Source organism: Ranitomeya imitator, chromosome 6, assembly GCF_032444005.1.
Source record: "Ranitomeya imitator isolate aRanImi1 chromosome 6, aRanImi1.pri, whole genome shotgun sequence".
Lineage (NCBI taxonomy): Eukaryota > Metazoa > Chordata > Amphibia > Anura > Dendrobatidae > Ranitomeya > Ranitomeya imitator.
In genome coordinates this window covers 23667248-23691696 of record NC_091287.1, presented here as the reverse complement: position 1 = coordinate 23691696, position 24449 = coordinate 23667248, and the positions used below count along the sequence as shown (strand labels likewise).

The window sequence follows — 24449 nt, the reverse complement described above, 5'->3', positions numbered from 1 at the left end:
CACTAGGGGGAGCTCCCGGCACATACAGTCCACTACATCGCACCGATGCAGCATGCGCCCCCTAGTGGTGATTGTCAGCAGCTTTACAGGAGACTGAGATGTCCGGGACAATCCAGGAAATAAACGTTCAGTTCTGATATGAATTCACGATCATTTTGGATTTCTCTGATCTCTTACTGCACAGATTATAATCTTTTAAACGTCGTCCTTTTATCAGACATTTTCTGGACAACTCTGGGCGGTAAGAAGGAATATCAGACGTCCCCTCTCCTTGAAACCCAACTGGAAGATCACCCACCAAAACTGTACGGATGCTCCAATAGAACCGGGAGGTTTCTGGTAAATAAGCCGATTCTTCATAGGTTTCATAGAATTAAACATTGTTCCCATTATGCCAAACTTTAATAGGATGGTATAGAGAGGGGTCCTACATGTGAGACCCCTCCCTGTTAGCCCGTGCCAGGACCCCGATCGTCCTTGTATCACATGTGGATGATCGGGCTTCGCTCGGATACATTGTAACAACCTGGAGTTCTGACTGACACATCACAGGATTCTATAGACTGGATACAAATGTAGCGGCGGTGATCAGGAGCGGTCTGTAGGAGGGTTAACCGCTGCTGACAATCACTGACAAGTAGCAGAGATCTAGAATATGGGGAGAAACTGAAACACAAAGGGGCAGATTTACTATTGTGCGTCACATTTTACAGATAGCTGCACTAAAGTTTTGTTAAAAGTTTTCCCAATACTGTTAAAACAATGACAAAGAGGAGGGGTGTGACTTATAGTATAGGAGCGTGCCTTAAAATGTGACCCCATATGCCTAAATTGCACCCAAATTTTAGTCTCAATATATCCTACCTAACCTGCCGGGACGTAAAGATGAGCAAAAAACTTTGGTAACTAATATTATTACCATACAATGTAGTATACTGGCTGTACAGAGTATTTCGGGAATGGGATTGTATAAGGGGAGTAGATGCATCTGGCTACTTTCTGGCAATGTCTATATTAACCCTGTGATCACCTCTCTCCTCCATGGTGCCTGGTAGGTTGAAGAAGTTCCCGGGGAGTTCACGCAAGAAGACCTGGCCGAGGATGACGTCATGATGCTGGACACCTGGGAGCAGGTAATCTCACCTATCACCTGGCTGAAATGGGATTTGTTACCGGATTATTGGATATTCTGGATTATGGAACGCTATGTGATACGAGCCTTACTTGAGATATTGAAGATGTAACCATGTTTATGGGGTATAACAACTCTGAAGGGTTCTGTGATCCCTTAGTTCAATGGGACCTATGCAGAAATAGAACGTGTAACAGAAGCCCCCACCTACCATATATACCTCATTTATAACGTTGGTTCCTTTGGGCCCCTCAGTCGTCAGGGGGTAGCTGCTGCCTTTTTGCCCCTTATCCTCATCCTGCTCGCAGATGCAGTAGGTTCCTCCATTATAATAAAGTCTCAAATCCCCATATCACAGCATCAATAAAGAAAATTACAGCAGATATTTTTTTATGAGAACCTTATCACCTACATTAAAAGTAAGGAACCCACAAAAAAAAGATCAGTTCCATTGGCGGTCTAAGGTAGTGTTGTCCTATCCTGGACCTCGTGGGCTTCATTATCTATTAAGAGGCTGGACCATCTTGAGTATCTTCTCGTGATCCAGTCCATGGACCTCTCCGTCTTCTGACCGGTCTGTAGTTGCTCTGTAGAAAAGGACCACCAGTCCTGATTATCTTATACACATCATTTGTTGTGATGTTTTGTAGATATTTTTGTGGATTGGGATCGATTCCAATGACGTAGAGAAGAAGGAATCACTGGTGGCAGGTGAGTCCGTCTCTTTGGTCAGCAGCTGTCTTCTCCGACTGCACCATCATGGTGGCCGTTCAGCAGCCATAAAACTCATCAGAAGCTTTAATCTTGGATGAAGATCTACATTGTTATATTTATGGAAACAAACCAGGAATGAAAGTTTTTTTTTGAAGGATCTGGTCAAAAATATCATGGCTAAAGGTTAATGGATTGATCTAATATAGATCTACCACCGCAAAGGCAGCTGCCTTCACCAGGAACTATCTCCTCCACATTCCCGGGAGAAGCTGCAGTCTACAGATTTATTCTACGAATTGTTATTATATATTGAACTCACTGAGAAAACATTGGGTACATGTTTGAGAAAAGTCATTGAGACCCTGTCTATCTAGGGTCTCATGCTCAGCAACCCCTCTTTAGTGGGGTGCTTGGCTATAGACCCTTCTGGTGGGGCTACTTTTTAGGAAATCAACCATTTGCCTAAAGCTTGTCATCTCCAACATGAATTAGTAAAAGACACAGTAGTGATACCTAAATAATAAACAAATTTAAAAACCAATATACCACATGTGCCACAGATATAGTGGAAACCCACTAAAGAGAGAAGAACAAAGCTCTCAACACAGAGATCCTGAACCAATGAGAACGTGACAGGGAATGATTATACTATAGAAATCAATTTTTATTTATTTCATAACAATAGTGACAAACATTTAAAAAAATATATTATTAAAAAAAAAAATATATATATATATATATATATATATATACAGTGGGGCAAAAAAGTATTTAGTCAGTCAGCAATAGTGCAAGTTCCACCACTTAAAAAGATGAGAGGCGTCTGCAATTTACATCATAGACCTCAACTATGGGAGACAAACTGAGAAATAAAAATCCAGAAAATCACATTGTCTGTTTTTTTATAATTTTTTTTGCATATTATGGTGGAAAATAAGTATTTGGTCAGAAACAAACAATCAAGATTTCTGGCTCTCACAGACCTGTAACTTCTTCTTTAAGAGTCTCCTCTTTCCTCCACTCATTACCTGTAGTAATGGCACCTGTTTAAACTTGTTATCAGTATAAAAAGACACCTGTGCACACCCTCAAACAGTCTGACTCCAAACTCCACTATGGTGAAGACCAAAGAGCTGTCAAAGGACACCAGAAACAAAATTGTAGCCCTGCACCAGGCTGGGAAGACTGAATCTGCAATAGCCAACCAGCTTGGAGTGAAGAAATCAACAGTGGGAGCAATAATTAGAAAATGGAAGACATACAAGACCACTGATAATCTCCCTCGATCTGGGGCTCCACGCAAAATCCCACCCCGTGGGGTCAGAATGATCACAAGGACGGTGAGCAAAAATCCCAGAACCACGCGGGGGGACCTAGTGAATGAACTGCAGAGAGCTGGGACCAATGTAACAAGGCCTACCATAAGTAACACACTACGCCACCATGGACTCAGATCCTGCAGTGCCAGACGTGTCCCACTGCTTAAGCCAGTACATGTCCGGGCCCGTCTGAAGTTTGCTAGAGAGCATTTGGATGATCCAGAGGAGTTTTGGGAGAATGTCCTATGGTCTGATGAAACCAAACTGGAACTGTTTGGTAGAAACACAACTTGTCGTGTTTGGAGGAAAAAGAATACTGAGTTGCATCCATCAAACACCATACCTACTGTAAAGCATGGTGGTGGAAACATCATGCTTTGGGGCTGTTTCTCTGCAAAGGGGCCAGGACGACTGATCCGGGTACATGAAAGAATGAATGGGGCCATGTATCGTGAGATTTTGAGTGCAAACCTCCTTCCATCAGCAAGGGCATTGAAGATGAAACGTGGCTGGGTCTTTCAACATGACAATGATCCAAAGCACACCGCCAGGGCAACGAAGGAGTGGCTTCGTAAGAACCATTTCAAGGTCCTGGAGTGGCCTAGCCAGTCTCCAGATCTCAACCCTATAGAAAACCTTTGGAGGGAGTTGAAAGTCCGTGTTGCCAAGCGAAAAGCCAAAAACATCACTGCTCTAGAGGAGATCTGCATGGAGGAATGGGCCAACATACCAACAACAGTGTGTGGCAACCTTGTGAAGACTTACAGAAAACGTTTGACCTCTGTCATTGCCAACAAAGGATATATTACAAAGTATTGAGATGAAATTTTGTTTCTGACCATATACTTATTTTCCACCATAATATGCAAATAAAATGTTAAAAAAACAGACAATGTGATTTTCTGGATTTTTTTTTCTCAGTTTGTCTCCCATAGTTGAGGTCTACCTATGATGTAAATTACAGACGCCTCTCATCTTTTTAAGTGGTGGAACTTGCACTATTGCTGACTGACTAAATACTTTTTTGCCCCACTGTATATATATATATATATATATATATATATATATAGATAGATAAATAATTTCCAAGAAAATTGTGCACAAATCAAGCCGCAAATAATAGGGCAAGCCAGATCCTCATAATATACCACAGGGTAAGATGGGCGTCTATCACGTATGCACACCAAGGGTAAAAAAAAATATAAAAAGTGTGAAAAAAATATATATGGAAAGACCAATGTGTGCCTAGTGATGTATAAATATGTGCATAAATATCAAAAAAATCTCACAAAAGATCACAGAAAATCATGGTGAAAATATTACTAAGTAAAGTGCTATACGTAACAATTTAATCCTCACCAGAGGAATATGTGCAAAATGCGAGTAAAACGCGTTTCAGACACGCACTCCCCCTGACGAAGGACTGCGTGTCTGAAACGCGCGTCGGGGTGCACATTACCTAGCCGCTGGCAGCCTGGGAACATTCCCCTGATTCATTGTAAGTAAATTGGCAACCTTATTGCATCTGCACATAGCACTTTTTATTCATGGTTTTTTTACTCGCATTTTGCACATATTCCTCTGGTGAGGATTAAATTGTTACGTATAGCACTTTACTTAGTAATATTTTCACCATGATTTTCTGTGATCTTTTGTGAGATTTTTTTGATATTTATGCACATATTTATACATCACTAGGCACACATTGGTCTTTCCATATATATTTTTTTCACACTTTTTATATATTTTTTTACCCTTGGTGTGCATACGTCATAGACGCCTATCTTACCCTGTGGTATATTATGAGGATCTGGCTTGCCCTATTATTTGCGGCTTGATTTGTGCACAATTTTCTTGGAAACTATGTATCTATATAGCAGCATGGTGGCGCAGTGGTTAGCACAGCAGCCTTGCAGCGCTGGGGTCCTGGGTTCTAATCCCACCCAGGACAACATCTGCAAAGAGTTTGTATGTTCTCTCCGTGTTTGCGTGGGTTTCCTCCGGGCACTCCGGTTTCCTCCCACATTCCAAAGACATACTGATAGGAATTCTAGATTGTGAGCCCAATCGGGGACAGTGATGATAATGTGATGTAAAGCGCTGCGGAATATGTTAGCGCTATATAAAAATAAAGATTATTATTATATATATATTTTTTTTTAATAATATATTTTTTTAAATGTTTGTCACTATTGTTATGAAATAAATAAAAATTGATTTCTATACTATAATCATTCCCTGTCACGTTCTCATTGGTTCAGGATCTTTGTGTTGAGAGCTTTGTTCATCTCCAACATGAAGCCAAGGGCAGTTAGGGCATGGTAGGAGAACGCCTGTACATAGGGGGGCAATTCACATTGCTCCATATCTGATTTTGAAAGCCAATATGTTCCCTATGAGGGAACATATTGTATTTTGTTTTAAGTAGGACACAACCAGCAAAGGTTGAAACTTTGTTCAAGATCCTCATTTCTTGGCCTGAGTGGTGAGTGGTTACAGTAGAAGAGTGCCTCTCACTCTGGAGGACCTGTCTTGCATTCTATAGGCATCCTATTGATTTCAGTGGACACGGTGTAATACCTACTTCCTCCTGTAGAGGCAGTGCAGGGAATTTGAACACTTACTACCAGATTTTCTCCCAGCAAACCTCTGATCGCTCAGAGGTCAAATAGAGAATACATTTTTTGTGATCAGATTATTTCTTAGGGAATAATATGGACTGTTCAAAATGGAGAAATCCTTTAATGGCCAGTTTACAACTCCCTTTCTGGTCCCCGCTTGTTTATTATATCACTCTGCTCTTTTTTTTTCTTGATTCATCTGACTGACATATTTTGGTTATAGCCAAACGATATCTGGAGAGTGATCCATCAGGAAGAGACAAAAACATCCCCATCACCGTCATCAAGCAAGGACACGAGCCGCCTACGTTCACCGGCTGGTTTTTGGCTTGGGATTCCAAAAAATGGCAACAGTACTAGGACAAATGACCTGGACATTTTGGACAAATCATATACCTCATCCATGAAGATCTTGTGCTGTAATAATGAAGGTCGGGATCATCCGTGGTGCCTTCGGCTCATTCCTCCTATTGGTGGAATGTTCGAATTGTAACATTCTAAGCGGTTGCTAAGCAACAGATTCATTGTAATCATTTAAAAGAGGCATCCAGACAAAAGCATTTATCACCTTTGTACCGGATTGGTGATCATTATTAGTTTGGTGGGGGTCCGACGGCTGGGACCTTCACCAATCATACTGACCAGTGGTTAGCTGTATCTTACTAAATGCCATCCATGATCTTTGCTGTTTAGCTTGAAAATGTTTAGTAGGCGTGAGACTAGGGTGGCCGATAAACTTAGGGTTCATTTATAAAGATTCACTTTGTCCAAGCTGTTGGATGGAGTGGGAGGGCACATAATGGACCACCACGTCACTCACACTCTATATAGTTGGTTTTGGGGGACTAATGTATCTCCAACAATTGTGGTGGCCCTAGAGGTCATACCCCACCATCACCACGACAGATAAACCACTACCAATAAAATATTTATATCCCAACCATTAGATAGGTAATCAATTATTTTGCCTACAATAAAACCCGATTAATTATACAACCCAGCATGATACCTTGCCATAACACTATGTTGGGTCTATCATGGTGCTCACCCCAACTGGGTATCTACATCAAGATCTGCCTCTTGGTCCACCTAGGACTCTCCAGTTATTGGGAAACTACGACTCCCATCTGGTGACCACAACTCTTAACTTGGTGCTTTGCAAAGACAAAAAAAAGTATTATATCAGTTTTGGACATTATCGTAATGAAGTCGATTTCCTGCCTTTAGTCAATAATTCGGGGACAGGGAAGGGCTTACATTTTTTAATCTTTCTAAGTCGTCTTCAATGGAGGGAAGACAATGGACTCCCAGTTCTAAAAAAAAAATAGAATTTCTGACGGCTGAGAATATCCTGGAGAGATGTCAAAGCTGTGTTTTCTCTCTTCTTTCAGCATTCAGTTGGTGATTGTGATCCATGAGACACAGTAATTGAAGAATGATCCATTCCCTCTCACAGCATTATATGCATATCTCCATGCAGCTGCATCCCCCTCCTACCCTCCCCTCATTTATAAAGAGGCTGCAGGAATCAAAAGATCATACAATGGAAGAAAGTTGTCACTTTCCCCTTATAGGATATAACCTAAAATTTAATCTATTGCATGACTGATTTGCTACGTCTATTGCTTATTTATCCAAATTGCAAACAGCCCCCGTGCGCCACTTACAACCTTGGCGTCTTCCTATGGGGAGTAGAGACTTTGAGGTCCTATCAAGTCCGAGGGTACGGTCTGTTTGACAACAACCCCTGCATCCCCTATAGATACGACCTTGCTTTTACCAACAGGATATGTACGTGTGACCTGTATATCTCACAGCTCGGGGATATCAGTGATACAAATGACGGTCACAGAGCAGTAAAGCAATAACCGCCTGTAATTATTGATTCTTAATCAGCCGTGCTGATAAATACTGTATATTTGGTGTATACAAAAGATCACAGTAAATGCAAATCTTGCCATGTGCATGATAGGTGTTGGAACTTCCTTTTATCGTACAGCAGAGTTCCAGGGGTCTTCCGCTGCCTGACGAGGCACATGCGCGGATAATAGAGGACGTGCCCCTCTCTATCCTGTCTTATGCATAGGAGCCGAGTGGTCATCATGTCAAGGAACACGAGAAATAACAAGCAAATAAAATTATTTTTAAAGCATAAAATGAAGGTCACATATTTATTTGATAAATATTTGAAGCTTTCTTTAATCGTGATTGTGCAGCAACGTTTCAGCTCGGACACATTGAGGCGAAATGTTTCTGCACATCGGTCAATAACGGCTCAATACTTCATGCACTGAATTTGTGGACTCTCTGAGATAAACTGGATTAATGACCAATATTACCCCATATAGAGACCGTACAGTGGTAGACAGTTATGTTGGCACCAATGCAGTTCAATATGGCTGTCGTTGGAAATCTGCGGCACCCAGCAGGAAAATCTCCGACATTAGAAATGCTGATGTATATAGGTAACAGATGATAGATAGATAGATAGATAGATAGATAGATAGATACATAGATAGATGGTGAGACATACAGGGGCTTCTCACAAAATCAGATCATCAAAAAGTGAATTTATTTCACTTCTACAATACAAAAAGTGATTCTCCTCTATTCTATAGAGTCATTACTATCAGAGTGATCTATTTCACGTGTTTATTTCTGTTAATGTTCATGATTATGGCTTACAGCCAATGAAAACCCAAAAGTCATTATCTTTTTTTTTTGCCCATTGTTTGACTGTTCAGGAGGTCTGTATGTAAAAAATTTGGCAACTCTAAAAGGACTTCCATGGACAGATTTTGAATAAGTCGCTCCATTTTACACATCCCAGAGGAACCCAAGCCTTCGCTCCAATACAGGGATCTCGACACACAACAGGAATCTTAGTTTATTTCACGGTTATGGTGACCAGAATTAATTGAGTCAGGTGCAATATCAAGTGAGTATGGGTACAATTTTACCGCAAGAGAGTTAGATATTTGTGGCAAATTACCTAATGTCGGCCGTGTGCAGATCCTTGGCGTCCCTCTGCCTCGACGCGCGTTTCGCAATGCTTCTTCGGGAATCTTAGTTTGCAGTAATGGAGCAAATGCTGGCCGGTGGAGCACGTTGACAGATAATAGTTGACTCGCCAGGTCAATAACAAAGGGGTTGGACTCAAAGATGAAATAAGAAGGCAGAGATGTAAGCAGGTGCATTACCAAGGTCAGAACCAGCAAGATGGAATCAGAAGCAGAATGAACAGGCGAGTGTAGAGTGATGTCAGATCAGGGTCATCTGTAAGTATCAAGTAGGAAAGAAATCAACAGCAGAAATGATACCAGCGTCAGAAAAAAAAACTATAAAAGAATAAAGCACGGCACTCCCGTATTCGGTGCCCCAGTAGGATCCTATCCCTTTAAGTATGTGAAGTAAACTTGACACTCGGATGAAAAAAAATAGTAGATATTTATTTGTGCAGAAATCCAAAACAGATGTTTCGGACCTAACATGGGCCTTTTTCAGTTGCACATGGAAATCATAAGTAACCGTGCAAATGACAGGAAGCAGCAGCGTCAGCGGAGGTGAGCTCAGCTGCAGCCTCTCATTTGTGCTGTTACCAAAGAAGGTCCAATTTAGAACCAAACCGTCTGTTATGGATTGCCTGCACAAATAAATATCTACCATTTTCTCATCCGAGTGCCAAGATAAAAATGATAACTGTCTCTGTGTTGTACATGATTTAAAACAGTAGCATGGAGGACATTATACAGCAGCACTAAGCAGCGTAGCTGTGAATCCAGCACTGAAATAACACGAAACACTTACTAGAAAGCAACTGCGTCCTGCTCCACTTTCCATAGACTTCTATAGGCAACTGTAATTTGATTTCTCAGTTAGCTGGAAGTCCTTCTTGATTTTGAGATGAAACGTTGCAGTATTTCGGAGAAATTGAAGAATTCGGGAGGCAGGGAGAGGAAAAGAATTAGCTCCTAGGTAGAGCAAGAAGCATAGTCCTCTGATAAAATATTTGACTAAGTTTCGTATATTTGCTTGTGTTATTCTATTGTGCAAAAAAGTTTGTTGTAACAATTTTTAAATCATTTATTACATTTTAAGCTCCCCCTATATAATCCAGTTTATGATCTGTGCACTCTGCATCCTGATACCATTGCTTCTGTAGTAAAGTTGGACTCAGGACACCGCAGATCCCAGTGATCGACCAGTCATGGATGTGAAACCCAAGGAGTTTGAGAAGGCTGGTGAGAAAGCGGGGCTCCAGAGCTGGAGGATTGAGAGGTTGAAGCTGGCGGAGGTCCCCAAGGAGCAGTATGGAAACTTCTATGTAGGAGATGCCTATCTGGTGCTCAACACAGTGGACATGGCGCTGTACAAGATCTACAGCCTGCAGTACTGGCTCGGTAAGTGTTAATGGGTCTTATATTTGATGAGAACTTGCATTGAGTGTATTATATAGGGAACCTCTACGAGAAGACACTTATTGGTTCAGGTTTCAATAGAAGAGACGCTCAACGTAGGAAATCCCAAAATGGCCTCAAGACACAACGGTTACTAGAAAGACCATTTGACCACTAACTTGTTCCTCTGTGTTCATGTAATATGGACATTAATCTTGGCCAACTGGAAATTGTTGCACATTGAGCTGTGGAGATAAGCGGCAAACATGTAGATCTGGCGCCACTTATCTCCAGATTGGAAAATTGGTGGAAGGGGAGAGTTAAAACTCAAATAATTCCAAACGAGGCTCCTTATACATACCACTTAGTTAAAGTGTCATGAAGGCTCAGTATTCCTGAAAAGTTTAGTAAAAGTTAAAACTAATACTTATGTAATGTCTAAATGAAGTCTCTACTATATGTAATAGCGCATCTCCGCAGTCCCGCAAGCTCGCCTCGGGGTAACCCTGGACTCTACTTCAAAATATACCACATACGGTATTTCTGTGACCATTGTGGTATCACCATATTCTGGAACCCTCTATCCCAACATATCAGACTCTCGCCTACTGTGGAAACCTTCAAAAGGAACCTGAAGACCCACCTCTTCCGACAAGCCTACAACCTGCAGTAACCACCGATCGACCAAACTGCTGCACGACCAGCCCTATCCTCACCTACTGTATCCTCACCCATCCCTTGTAGATTGTGAGCCCTCGCGGGCAGGGTCCTCACTCCTCCTGTACCAGCTATGACTTGTATTGTCTATGATTACTGTACCTGTTTTTTATTATGTATACCCCTCCTCACATGAAAAGCACCATGGAATAAATGGCACTATAATAGTAAATAGTAATAATTATTATTATAAACCTCTTAGGAAGTGAATGTACTCAGGATGAGAGCACAGCCGCCACCATATTTACTTTACAAATGGACGACCACCTGGGTACCCCTAATGTACAAGAATATAACTACTATAACACTGCCCTCTATGTACAAGAATATAACTACTATAATACTGCTCCTATGTACAAGAATATAACTACTATAATACTACTCCTATGTATAAGAATATAACTACTATAATACTGCCCCTATGTACAAGAATATAACTACTATAATACTGCCCTCTATGTACAAGAATATAACTACTATAATACTGCCCCTATGTACAAGAATATAACTACTATAATACTACTCCTATGTATAAGAATATAACTACTATAATACTGCCCCTATGTACAAGAATATAACTACTATAATACTGCTCCTATGTACAAGAATATAACTACTATAACACTGCCCTCTATGTACAAGAATATAACTACTATAATACTGCCCCTATGTACAAGAATATAACTACTATAATACTACTCCTATGTATAAGAATATAACTACTATAATACTGCCCCTATGTACAAGAATATAACTACTATAATACTGCTCCTATGTACAAGAATATAACTACTATAATACTACTCCTATGTATAAGAATATAACTACTATAATACTGCCCCTATGTACAAGAATATAACTACTATAATACTGCTCCTATATACAAGAATATAACTACTATAATACTGCCCCTATGTACAAGAATATAACTACTATAATACTGCTCCCTATGTACAATAATATAACTACTATAATACTGCTCCTATGTACAAGAATATAACTACTATAATACTGCCCCTATGTACAAGAATATAACTACTATAATACTGCTCCCTATGTACAATAATATAACTACTATAATACTGCTCCTATGTACAAGAATATAACTACTATAATACAGCCCTCTATGTACAAGAATATAACTACTATAATACTGCCCCTATGTACAAGAATATAACTACTATAATACTGCTCCTATGTACAAGAATATAACTACTATAATACTACTCCTATGTATAAGAATATAACTACTATAATACTGCCCCTATGTACTAGAATATAACTACTATAATACTGCCCCTATGTACAAGAATATAACTACTATAATACTGCTCCTATGTGCAAGGATATAACTACTATAATACTGCTCCTATGTACAAGAATATAACTACTATAATACTACTCATATGTACAAGAATATAACTACTATAATACTACTCCTATGTATAAGAATATAACTACTATAATACTGCCCCTATGTACAAGAATATAACTACTATAATACTGCTCCCTATGTACAATAATATAACTACTATAATACTGCTCCTATGTACAAGAATATAACTACTATAATACTGCCCTCTATGTACAAGAATATAACTACTATAATACTGCCCCTATGTACAAGAATATAACTACTATAATACTGCTCCTATGTACAAGAATATAACTACTATAATACTACTCCTATGTATAAGAATATAACTACTATAATACTGCCCCTATGTACTAGAATATAACTACTATAATACTGCCCCTATGTACAAGAATATAACTACTATAATACTGCTCCTATGTGCAAGGATATAACTACTATAATACTGCTCCTATGTACAAGAATATAACTACTATAATACTACTCCTATGTACAAGAATATAACTACTATAATACTACTCCTATGTATAAGAATATAACTACTATAATACTGCCCTTATGTACAAGAATATAACTACTATAATACTGCTCCTATGTACAAGAATATAACTACTATAATACTGCCCTTATGTACAAGAATATAACTACTATAATACTGCTCCTATATACAAGAATATAACTACTATAATACTGCTCCTATGTACAAGAATATAACTACTATAATACTGCCCCTATGTACAAGAATATAACTACTATAATACTGCTCCCTATGTACAAGAATATAACTACTATAATACTGCCCCTATGTACAAGAATATAACTACTATAATACTGCTCCTATATACAAGAATAAAACTACTATACTGCTCTTATGTACAATAATATAACTACTATAATACTGCCCCCTATGTACAAGAATATAACTACTATAATACTGCTCCTATGTACAAAAATATAACTACTATAATACTGCCCCTAATGTACAAGAATATAACTACTATAATACTGCTCCTATATACAAGAATATAACTACTATAATACTGCCCCTATGTACAAGAATATAACTACTATAATACTGCCCCTATGTACAAGAATATAACTACTATAATACTGCCCATATGTACAAGAATATAACTACTATAATACTGGTCCTATATACAAGAATATAACTAATATAATACTGCTCATATGTACAAGAATATAACTACTATAATACTGCCCATATGTACAAGAATATAACTACTATAATACTGCTCCTATATACAAGAATATAACTACTATAATACTGCCTCCTATGTACAATATTATAACTACTATAATACTGCCCGTATGTACAAGAATATAACTAATATAATACTGCTCATATGTACAAGAATATAACTACTATAATACTGCCCCTATGTACAAGAATATAACTACTATAATACTGCCCCTATGTACAAGAATATAACTACTATAATACTGCCCCTATGTACAAGAATATAACTACTATAATACTGCTCATATGTACAAGAATATAACAACTATAATACTGCTCCTATGCACAAGAATATAACTACTATAATACTGCCCCTAATGTACAAGAATATAACTACTATAATACTGCTCTTATGTACAATAAAATAACTACTATAATACTGCCTCCTATGTACAAGAATATAACAACTATAATACTGCTCCTATGTACAAGAATATAACTGCTATAATACTGCTCCAATGTACAAGAATATAACTACTATAATACTGTTCTCTATATACAAGAGTATATCTACTACTAGCTATTGAACCCGTTCTACGCCCGGGTGGCGAGCATTTATATTGGTATATGGTCTCCATCCTGGTATGTGCTGCTCCATCCTGCGCCCCCATCCTGTCATGTGCTGCTCCCATCCTGCGCCTCCATTCTGTCATTTGCTGCTCCCATCCTGCGCCCGTTCTGTCATTTGCTGCTCCCATCCTGCGCCCGTTCTGTCATTTGCTGCTCCCATCCTGCGTCCCCGTTCTGTCATTTGCTGCTGCCATCCTGCGCCCGTTCTGTCATGTGCTACTGCCATCCTGCGCCCGTTCTGTCATGTGCTGCTGCCATCCTGCGCCCGTTCTGTCATGTGCTGCTGCCATCCTGCGCCCGTTCTGTCATGTGCTGCTGCCATCCTGCGCCCGTTCTGTCATGTGCTGCTGCCATCCTGCGCCCGTTGTCATGTGCTGCTCCCATCCTGCGCCCGTTCTGTCATGTGCTGCTGCCATCCTGCGCCCGTTCTGTCATGTGCTGCGGCCATCCTGCGCCCATTCTGACATGTGCTGCTGCCATCCTGCGCCCGTTCTGTCATGTGCTGCTGCCATCCTGCGCCCGTTCTGTCATGTGCTGCTGCCATCCTGCGCCCGTTCTGTCATGTGCTGCTGCCATCCTGCGCCCGTTCTGTCATGTGCTGCTGCCATCCTGCGCCCGTTCTGTCATGTGCTGCTGCCATCCTGCGCCCGTTCTGTCATGTGCTGCTGCCATCCTGCGCCCGTTCTGTCATGTGCTGCTGCCATCCTGCGCCCGTTCTGTCATGTGCTGCTGCCATCCTGCGCCCGTTCTGTCATGTGCTGCTGCCATCCTGCGCCCGTTCTGTCATGTGCTGCTGCCATCCTGCGCCCGTTCTGTCATGTGCTGCTGCCATCCTGCGCCCGTTCTGTCATGTGCTGCGGCCATCCTGCGCCCGTTCTGTCATGTGCTGCTGCCATCCTGCGCCTGTTCTGTCATGTGCTGCTGCCATCCTGCGCCCGTTCTGTCATGTGCTGCTGCCATCCTGCGCCCGTTCTGTCATGTGCTGCGGCCATCCTGCGCCCGTTCTGTCATGTGCTGCTGCCATCCTGCGCCCGTTCTGTCATGTGCTGCTGCCATCCTGCGCCCGTTCTGTCATGTGCTGCTGCCATCCTGCGCCCGTTCTGTCATGTGCTGCTGCCATCCTGCGCCCGTTCTGTCATGTGCTGCGGCCATCCTGCGCCCGTTCTGTCATGTGCTGCGGCCATCCTGCGCCCGTTCTGTCATGTGCTGCTGCCATCCTGCGCCCCTGTTCTGTCATGTGCTGCTGCCATCCTGCGCCCGTTCTGTCATGTGCTGCTGCCATCCTGCGCCCGTTCTGTCATGTGCTGCTGCCATCCTGCGCCCGTTCTGTCATGTGCTGCTGCCATCCTGCGCCCGTTCTGTCATGTGCTGCTGCCATCCTGCGCCCGTTCTGTCATGTGCTGCTGCCATCCTGCGCCCCTGTTCTGTCATGTGCTGCTGCCATCCTGCGCCCGTTCTGTCATGTGCTGCTGCCATCCTGCGCCCGTTCTGTCATGTGCTGCTGCCATCCTGCGCCCGTTCTGTCATGTGCTGCGGCCATCCTGCGCCCGTTCTGTCATGTGCTGCGGCCATCCTGCGCCCGTTCTGTCATGTGCTGCGGCCATCCTGCGCCCGTTCTGTCATGTGCTGCTGCCATCCTGCGCCACCATTGTATTATATGCCCCCCGCTCCAGTGTGTATGCCCCCGAATGCTGCTGCCATATAAAAAAAAAAAAAATACCATACTCACCTATCGTCCGGCTCCACTGCAGGTATGTCTTCAAGAAAATGGCGCCGGAAAGCGGGGACTGCGCAGGCGCCGATTCCGGCAGCAGGAATCGGCGCCTGCGCAGTCCGCGCTTTCCGGCGCCATTTTCTTGAATACACACCTGCAGTGGAGCCGGAGTGTGTCTTCACGAAAATGGCGCCGGAAAGCGCGGACTGCGCAGGTGCCGATTCCGGCAGCAGGAATCGGCGCCTGCGCAGTCCGCGCCCTCCGGAGCCGGGAGCAGAGGAGCCGGGAGACGGAGCCGCAAGCAGCGCTGGAACCGGGAAAGGTGAGTATACTTACCCTCCCTCCTGGCGGTCCCTGACTCTCCGGTGGAGATCGCGGTATGCGTTCAGTGCTTACGCATACCGCGATCTCCCGGGAGCGTCGCTCTATGAGGCCCAGACTGCGCCGGCGCTTGCGCAGTCTATAGAGGCTTCGGACAGAGTGACGCTCCCAGCGTTATATTATAGATAATACTGCCCCTTTGTACAAGAATATACCTACTATAATACTGCTCCTATGTACAAGAATATATCTACTATAATACTGCTCCTATGTACAAGAATATAACTACTATAATACTGCCCCTATGTACAAGAATATAACTACTATAATACTGCCCCTATGTACAAGAATATACTATAATACTGCTACTGTGTACAAGAATATAACTACTATAATACTGCTACCTATGTACAAGAATATAACTATAATAATAATAATAATTTTATTTATATAGCGCCAACATATTCCGCAGCGCTTTACAAATTATAGAGGGGACTTGTACAGACAATAGACATTACAGCATAACAGAAATATAGTTCAATACAGATACCAGGAGGAGTGAGGGCCCTGCTGCTCGCAAGCTTACAAACTATGGGGAAAAGGGGAGACACGAGAGGTGGATGATAACAATTGCTTTAGTTATTCGGACCGGCCATAGTGTAAGGCTCAGGTGTTCATGTAAAGCTGCATGAACCAGTTAACTGCCTAATTATGTTGCAGTACAGACACAGAGGGCTAATACTGCATAAAGTGTATGAGAACATGATGCGAGGAACCTTTTTTTTTTTTTTTTTTTTTTTTTTATAAATAGGCCACACAGGGATCGTTAGGTTAATGCATTGAGGCGGTAGGCCAGTCTGAACAAATGAGTTTTTAGGGTACGCTTAAAACTGTGGGGATTGGGGATTAATCGTATTAACCTAGGTAGTGAATTCCAAAGAATCGGCGCAGCACGTGTAAAGTCTTGGAGACGGGAGTGGGAGGTTCTGATTATTGAGGATGCTACTATAATACTGAGGATGCTACTATAATACTGCTCCTATGTACAAGAATATAACTACTATAATACTGCTCCTATGTACAAGAATATAACTACTATAATACTGTTCCCTATATACAAGAATATATCTACTATAATACTGCCCCTATGTGCAAGAATATAACTACTATAATACTGCTACCTCTATATAAGAATATATCCACTATAATACTGCCCCTATGTACAAGAATATAACTACTATAATACTGCTCCTATGTACAAGAATATAACTACTATAATACTGTTCCCTATATACAAGAATATAACTACTGTAATACAGCTCCTATGTACAAGAATATAACTACTATAATACTGCTCCTATATACAAGAATATAACTACTATAATACTGCCCCTATGTACAAGAATATATCTATTATAATACTGCTCCTATGTACAAGAATATAACTACTGTAATACTGCCCCCTATGTACAAGAATATAACTACTATAATACTGCCCCTATGTACAAGAATATAACTACTATAATACTGCTCCTATGTACAAGAATATAACTACTATAATACTGCTCCTATGTACAAGAATATAACTACTATAATACTGCCCCCTATGTACAAGAATATAACTACTATAATACGGCCCCTATGTACAAGAATATAACTACTATAATACTGCCCCTATGTACAAGAATATAACTACTATAATACTGCCCCTATGTACAAGAATATAACTACTATAATACTGCCCCTATGTACAAGAATATAACTACTATAATACTGCCCCTATGTACAAGAATATAACTACTATAATACTGCTCCTATGTACAAGAATATAACTACTATAATACTGCTCCTATGTACAAGAATATATCTACTATAATACTGCTCCTATATACAAGAATATAACTACTATAATACTGCCCCTATGTACAAGAATATAACTACTATAATACTGCTCCTATGTACAAGAATATATCTACTATAATACTGCTCCTATGTACAAGAATATAACTACTATAATACTGCTCCTATGTACAAGAATATAACTACTATAATACTGCCCCTATGTACAAGAATATAACTACTATAATACTGCCCCTATGTACAAGAATATAACTACTATAATACTGCCCCTATGTACAAGAATATAACTACTATAATACTGCTCATATGTACAAGAATATAACAACTATAATACTGCTCCTATGCACAAGAATATAACTACTATAATACTGCCCCTAATGTACAAGAATATAACTACTATAGTACTGCTCTTATGTACAATAAAATAACTACTATAATACTGCCTCCTATGTACAAGAATATAACAACTATAATACTGCTCCTATGTACAAGAATATAACTGCTATAATACTGCTCCAATGTACAAGAATATAACTACTATAATACTGTTCTCTATATACAAGAGTATATCTACTACTAGCTATTGAACCCGTTCTACGCCCGGGTGGCGAGCATTTATATTGGTATATGGTCTCCATCCTGGTATGTGCTGCTCCATCCTGCGCCCCCATCCTGTCATGTGCTGCTCCCATCCTGCGCCTCCATTCTGTCATTTGCTGCTCCCATCCTGCGCCCCCGTTCTGTCATTTGCTGCTGCCATCCTGCGTCCCCGTTCTGTCATTTGCTGCTGCCATCCTGCGCCCGTTCTGTCATGTGCTACTGCCATCCTGCGCCCGTTCTGTCATGTGCTGCTGCCATCCTGCGCCCGTTCTGTCATGTGCTGCTGCCATCCTGCGCCCATTCTGTCATGTGCTGCTGCCATCCTGCGCCCGTTCTGTCATGTGCTGCTGCCATCCTGCGCCCGTTCTGTCATGTGCTGCTGCCATCCTGCGCCTGTTGTCATGTGCTGCTCCCATCCTGCGCCCGTTCTGTCATGTGCTGCTGCCATCCTGCGCCCGTTCTGTCATGTGCTGCGGCCATCCTGCGCCCATTCTGACATGTGCTGCTGCCATCCTGCGCCCGTTCTGTCATGTGCTGCTGCCATCCTGCGCCCGTTCTGTCATGTGCTGCTGCCATCCTGCGCCCGTTCTGTCATGTGCTGCTGCCATCCTGCGCCCGTTCTGTCATGTGCTGCTGCCATCCTGCGCCCGTTCTGTCATGTGCTGCTGCCATCCTGCGCCCGTTCTGTCATGTGCTGCTGCCATCCTGCGCCCGTTCTGTCATGTGCTGCTGCCATCCTGCGCCCGTTCTGTCATGTGCTGCTGCCATCCTGCGCCCGTTCTGTCATGTGCTGCTGCCATCCTGCGCCCGTTCTGTCATGTGCTGCTGCCATCCTGCGCCCGTTCTGTCATGTGCTGCTGCCATCCTGCGCCCGTTCTGTCATGTGCTGCGGCCATCCTGCGCCCGTTCTGTCATGTGCTGCTGCCATCCTGCGCCCGTTCTGTCATGTGCTGCTGCCATCCTGCGCCCGTTCTGTCATGTGCTGCTGCCATCCTGCGCCCGTTCTGTCATGTGCTGCGGCCATCCTGCGCCCGTTCTGTCATGTGCTGCTGCCATCCTGCGCCCGTTCTGTCATGTGCTGCTGCCATCCTGCGCCCGTTCTGTCATGTGCTGCTGCCATCCTGCGCCCGTTCTGTCATGTGCTGCTGCCATCCTGCGCCCGTTCTGTCATGTGCTGCGGCCATCCTGCGCCCGTTCTGTCATGTGCTGCGGCCATCCTGCGCCCGTTCTGTCATGTGCTGCTGCCATCCTGCGCCCCTGTTCTGTCATGTGCTGCTGCCATCCTGCGCCCGTTCTGTCATGTGCTGCTGCCATCCTGCGCCCGTTCTGTCATGTGCTGCTGCCATCCTGCGCCCGTTCTGTCATGTGCTGCTGCCATCCTGCGCCCGTTCTGTCATGTGCTGCTGCCATCCTGCGCCCGTTCTGTCATGTGCTGCTGCCATCCTGCGCCCCTGTTCTGTCATGTGCTGCTGCCATCCTGCGCCCGTTCTGTCATGTGCTGCTGCCATCCTGCGCCCGTTCTGTCATGTGCTGCTGCCATCCTGCGCCCGTTCTGTCATGTGCTGCGGCCATCCTGCGCCCGTTCTGTCATGTGCTGCGGCCATCCTGCGCCCGTTCTGTCATGTGCTGCGGCCATCCTGCGCCCGTTCTGTCATGTGCTGCTGCCATCCTGCGCCACCATTGTATTATATGCCCCCCGCTCCAGTGTGTATGCCCCCGAATGCTGCTGCCATATAAAAAAAAAAAAAATACCATACTCACCTATCGTCCGGCTCCACTGCAGGTATGTCTTCAAGAAAATGGCGCCGGAAAGCGGGGACTGCGCAGGCGCCGATTCCGGCAGCAGGAATCGGCGCCTGCGCAGTCCGCGCCCTCCGGAGCCGGGAGCAGAGGAGCCGGGAGACGGAGCCGCAAGCAGCGCTGGAACCGGGAAAGGTGAGTATACTTACCCTCCCTCCTGGCGGTCCCTGACTCTCCGGTGGAGATCGCGGTATGCGTTCAGTGCTTACGCATACCGCGATCTCCCGGGAGCGTCGCTCTGTGAGGCCCAGACTGCGCCGGCGCTTGCGCAGTCTATAGAGGCTTCGGACAGAGTGACGCTCCCAGCGTTATATTATAGATAATACTGCCCCTTTGTACAAGAATATACCTACTATAATACTGCTCCTATGTACAAGAATATATCTACTATAATACTGCTCCTATGTACAAGAATATAACTACTATAATACTGCCCCTATGTACAAGAATATAACTACTATAATACTGCCCCCTATGTACAAGAATATAACTACTATAATACTGCCCCTATGTACAAGAATATAACTACTATAATACTGCCCCTATGTACAAGAATATAACTACTATAATACTGCTCCTATGTACAAGAATATATCTACTATAATACTGCTACTGTGTACAAGAATATAACTACTATAATACTGCTACCTATGTACAAGAATATAACTATAATAATAATAATAATTTTTATTTATATAGCGCCAACATATTCCGCAGCGCTTTACAAATTATAGAGGGGACTTGTACAGACAATAGACATTACAGCATAACAGAAATATAGTTCAATACAGATACCAGGAGGAGTGAGGGCCCTGCTCGCAAGCTTACAAACTATGCGGAAAAGGGGAGACACGAGAGGTGGATGATAACAATTGCTTTAGTTATTCGGACCGGCCATAGTGTAAGGATCGGGTGTTCATGTAAAGCTGCATGAACCAGTTAACTGCCTAATTATGTTGCAGTACAGACACAGAGGGCTAATACTGCATAAAGTGTATGAGAACATGATGCGAGGAACCTTTTTTTTTTTTTTTTTTTTTTTTATAAATAGGCCACACAGGGATCGTTAGGTTAATGCATTGAGGCGGTAGGCCAGTCTGAACAAATGAGTTTTTAGGGTACGCTTAAAACTGTGGGGATTGGGGATTAATCGTATTAACCTAGGTAGTGAATTCCAAAGAATCGGCGCAGCACGTGTAAAGTCTTGGAGACGGGAGTGGGAGGTTCTGATTATTGAGGATGCTACTATAATACTGAGGATGCTACTATAATACTGCTCCTATGTACAAGAATATAACTACTATAATACTGCTCCTATGTACAAGAATATAACTACTATAATACTGTTCCCTATATACAAGAATATATCTACTATAATACTGCCCCTATGTGCAAGAATATAACTACTATAATACTGCTACCTCTATATAAGAATATATCCACTATAATACTGCCCCTATGTACAAGAATATAACTACTATAATACTGCTCCTATGTACAAGAATATAACTACTATAATACTGTTCCCTATATACAAGAATATAACTACTGTAATACAGCTCCTATGTACAAGAATATAACTACTATAATACTGCTCCTATATACAAGAATATAACTACTATAATACTGCTCCTATGTACAAGAATATATCTATTATAATACTGCTCCTATGTACAAGAATATAACTACTATAATACTGCTCCTATGTACAAGAATATAACTACTATAATACTGTTCCCTATATACAAGAATATAACTACTGTAATACAGCTCCTATGTACAAGAATATAACTACTATAATACTGCTCCTATATACAAGAATATAACTACTATAATACTGCCCCTATGTACAAGAATATATCTATTATAATACTGCTCCTATGTACAAGAATATAACTACTGTAATACTGCCCCCTATGTACAAGAATATAACTACTATAATACTGCCCCTATGTACAAGAATATAACTACTATAATACTGCTCCTATGTACAAGAATATAACTACTATAATACTGCTCCTATGTACAAGAATATAACTACTATAATACTGCCCCCTATGTACAAGAATATAACTACTATAATACGGCCCCTATGTACAAGAATATAACTACTATAATACTGCCCCTATGTACAAGAATATAACTACTATAATACTGCCCCTATGTACAAGAATATAACTACTATAATACTGCCCCTATGTACAAGAATATAACTACTATAATACTGCCCCTATGTACAAGAATATAACTACTATAATACTGCTCCTATGTACAAGAATATAACTACTATAATACTGCTCCTATGTACAAGAATATATCTACTATAATACTGCTCCTATATACAAGAATATAACTACTATAATACTGCCCCTATGTACAAGAATATAACTACTATAATACTGCTCCTATGTACAAGAATATATCTACTATAATACTGCTCCTATGTACAAGAATATAACTACTATAATACTGCGCCTATGTACAAGAATATAACTACTATAATACTGCCCCTATGTACAAGAATATAACTACTATAATACTGCCCCTATGTACAAGAATATAACTACTATAATACTGCCCCTATGTACAAGAATATAACTACTATAATACTGCCCCTATGTACAAGAATATAACTACTATAATACTGCCCCTATGTACAAGAATATAACTACTATAATACTGCCCCTATGTACAAGAATATAACTACTATAATACTGCCCCTATGTACAAGAATATAACTACTATAATACTGCTCCTACATACAAGAATATAACTACCATAATACTGCCCCTATGTACAAGAATATAACTACTATAATACTGCTCCTATGTACAAGAATATAACTACTATAATACTGCCCCTATGTACAAGAATATAGCTACTATAATACTGCCCCTATGTACAAGAATATAACTACTATAATACTGCTCCCTATGTACAAGAATATAACTACTATAATACTGCCCCTATGTACAAGAATATAACTACTATAATATTGCCCCTATGTACAAGAATATAACTACTATAATACTGCCCCTATGTACAAGAATATAGCTACTATAATACTGCCCCTATGTACAAGAATATAACTACTATAATATTGCCCCTATGTACAAGAATATAACTACTATAATACTGCTCCTATGTACAAGAATATATCTACTATAATACTGCTCCTATGTACAAGAATATAACTACTATAATACTGCTCCTATGTACAAGAATATAACTACTATAATACTGCCCCTATGTACAAGAATATAACTACTATAATACTGCCCCTATGTACAAGAATATAACTACTATAATACTGCTCCTATGTACAAGAATATATCTACTATAATACTGCTCCTATGTACAAGAATATAACTACTATAATACTGCCCCTATGTACAAGAATATAACTACTATAATACTGCTCCTACGTACAAGAATATAACTACTATAATACTGCCCCTATGTACAAGAATATAACTACTATAATACTGCTCCTATGTACAAGAATATAACTACTATAATACTGCCCCTATGTACAAGAATATAACTACTATAATACTGCTCCTATGTACAAGAATATAACTACTATAATACTGCCCCTATGTACAAGAATATAACTACTATAATACTGCTCTCATGTACAAGAATATAGCTACTATAATACTGCTCCTATGTACAAGAATATAACTACTATAATACTGCTCCTATGTACAAGAATATAACTGCTATAATACTGCCCCTATGTACAAGAATATAACTACTATAATACTGCTCCTATGTACAAGAATATAACTACTATAATACTGCTCTCATGTACAAGAATATAGCTACTATAATACTGCTCCTATGTACAAGAATATAACTGCTATAATACTGCCCCTATGTACAAGAATATAACTACTATAATACTGCCCCTATGTACAAGAATATAACTACTATAATACTGCTCCTATGTACAAGAATATAACTACTATAATACTGCTCCTATGTACAAGAATATAACTGCTATAATACTGCCCCTATGTACAAGAATATAACTGCTATAATACTGCCC

The 24449-nt window shown here is 41.3% G+C and overlaps 2 protein-coding genes across 2 annotated transcripts in view; both read left to right on the top strand.

Moving 5' to 3' along the window:
- Positions 1–7939, top strand: part of LOC138641711 (scinderin-like) — a 62313-nt gene extending 54374 nt beyond the window's left edge. Inside the window, exons 13-16 of the mRNA XM_069729320.1 lie at positions 218–339; positions 1056–1133; positions 1783–1843; positions 6010–7939. Of these exons, the coding sequence (XP_069585421.1) occupies positions 218–339; positions 1056–1133; positions 1783–1843; positions 6010–6146 (398 nt within the window). The 3' untranslated portion in view covers positions 6147–7939. The remainder of the gene's footprint in view (positions 1–217; positions 340–1055; positions 1134–1782; positions 1844–6009) is intronic.
- A 2054-nt stretch (positions 7940–9993) lies between these two features.
- LOC138642248 (scinderin-like) overlaps positions 9994–24449 on the top strand; it is a 32309-nt gene continuing 17853 nt past the window's right edge. The window contains exons 1-2 of the mRNA XM_069730302.1: positions 9994–10186; positions 10243–10333. Of these exons, the coding sequence (XP_069586403.1) occupies positions 9994–10186; positions 10243–10333 (284 nt within the window). The remainder of the gene's footprint in view (positions 10187–10242; positions 10334–24449) is intronic.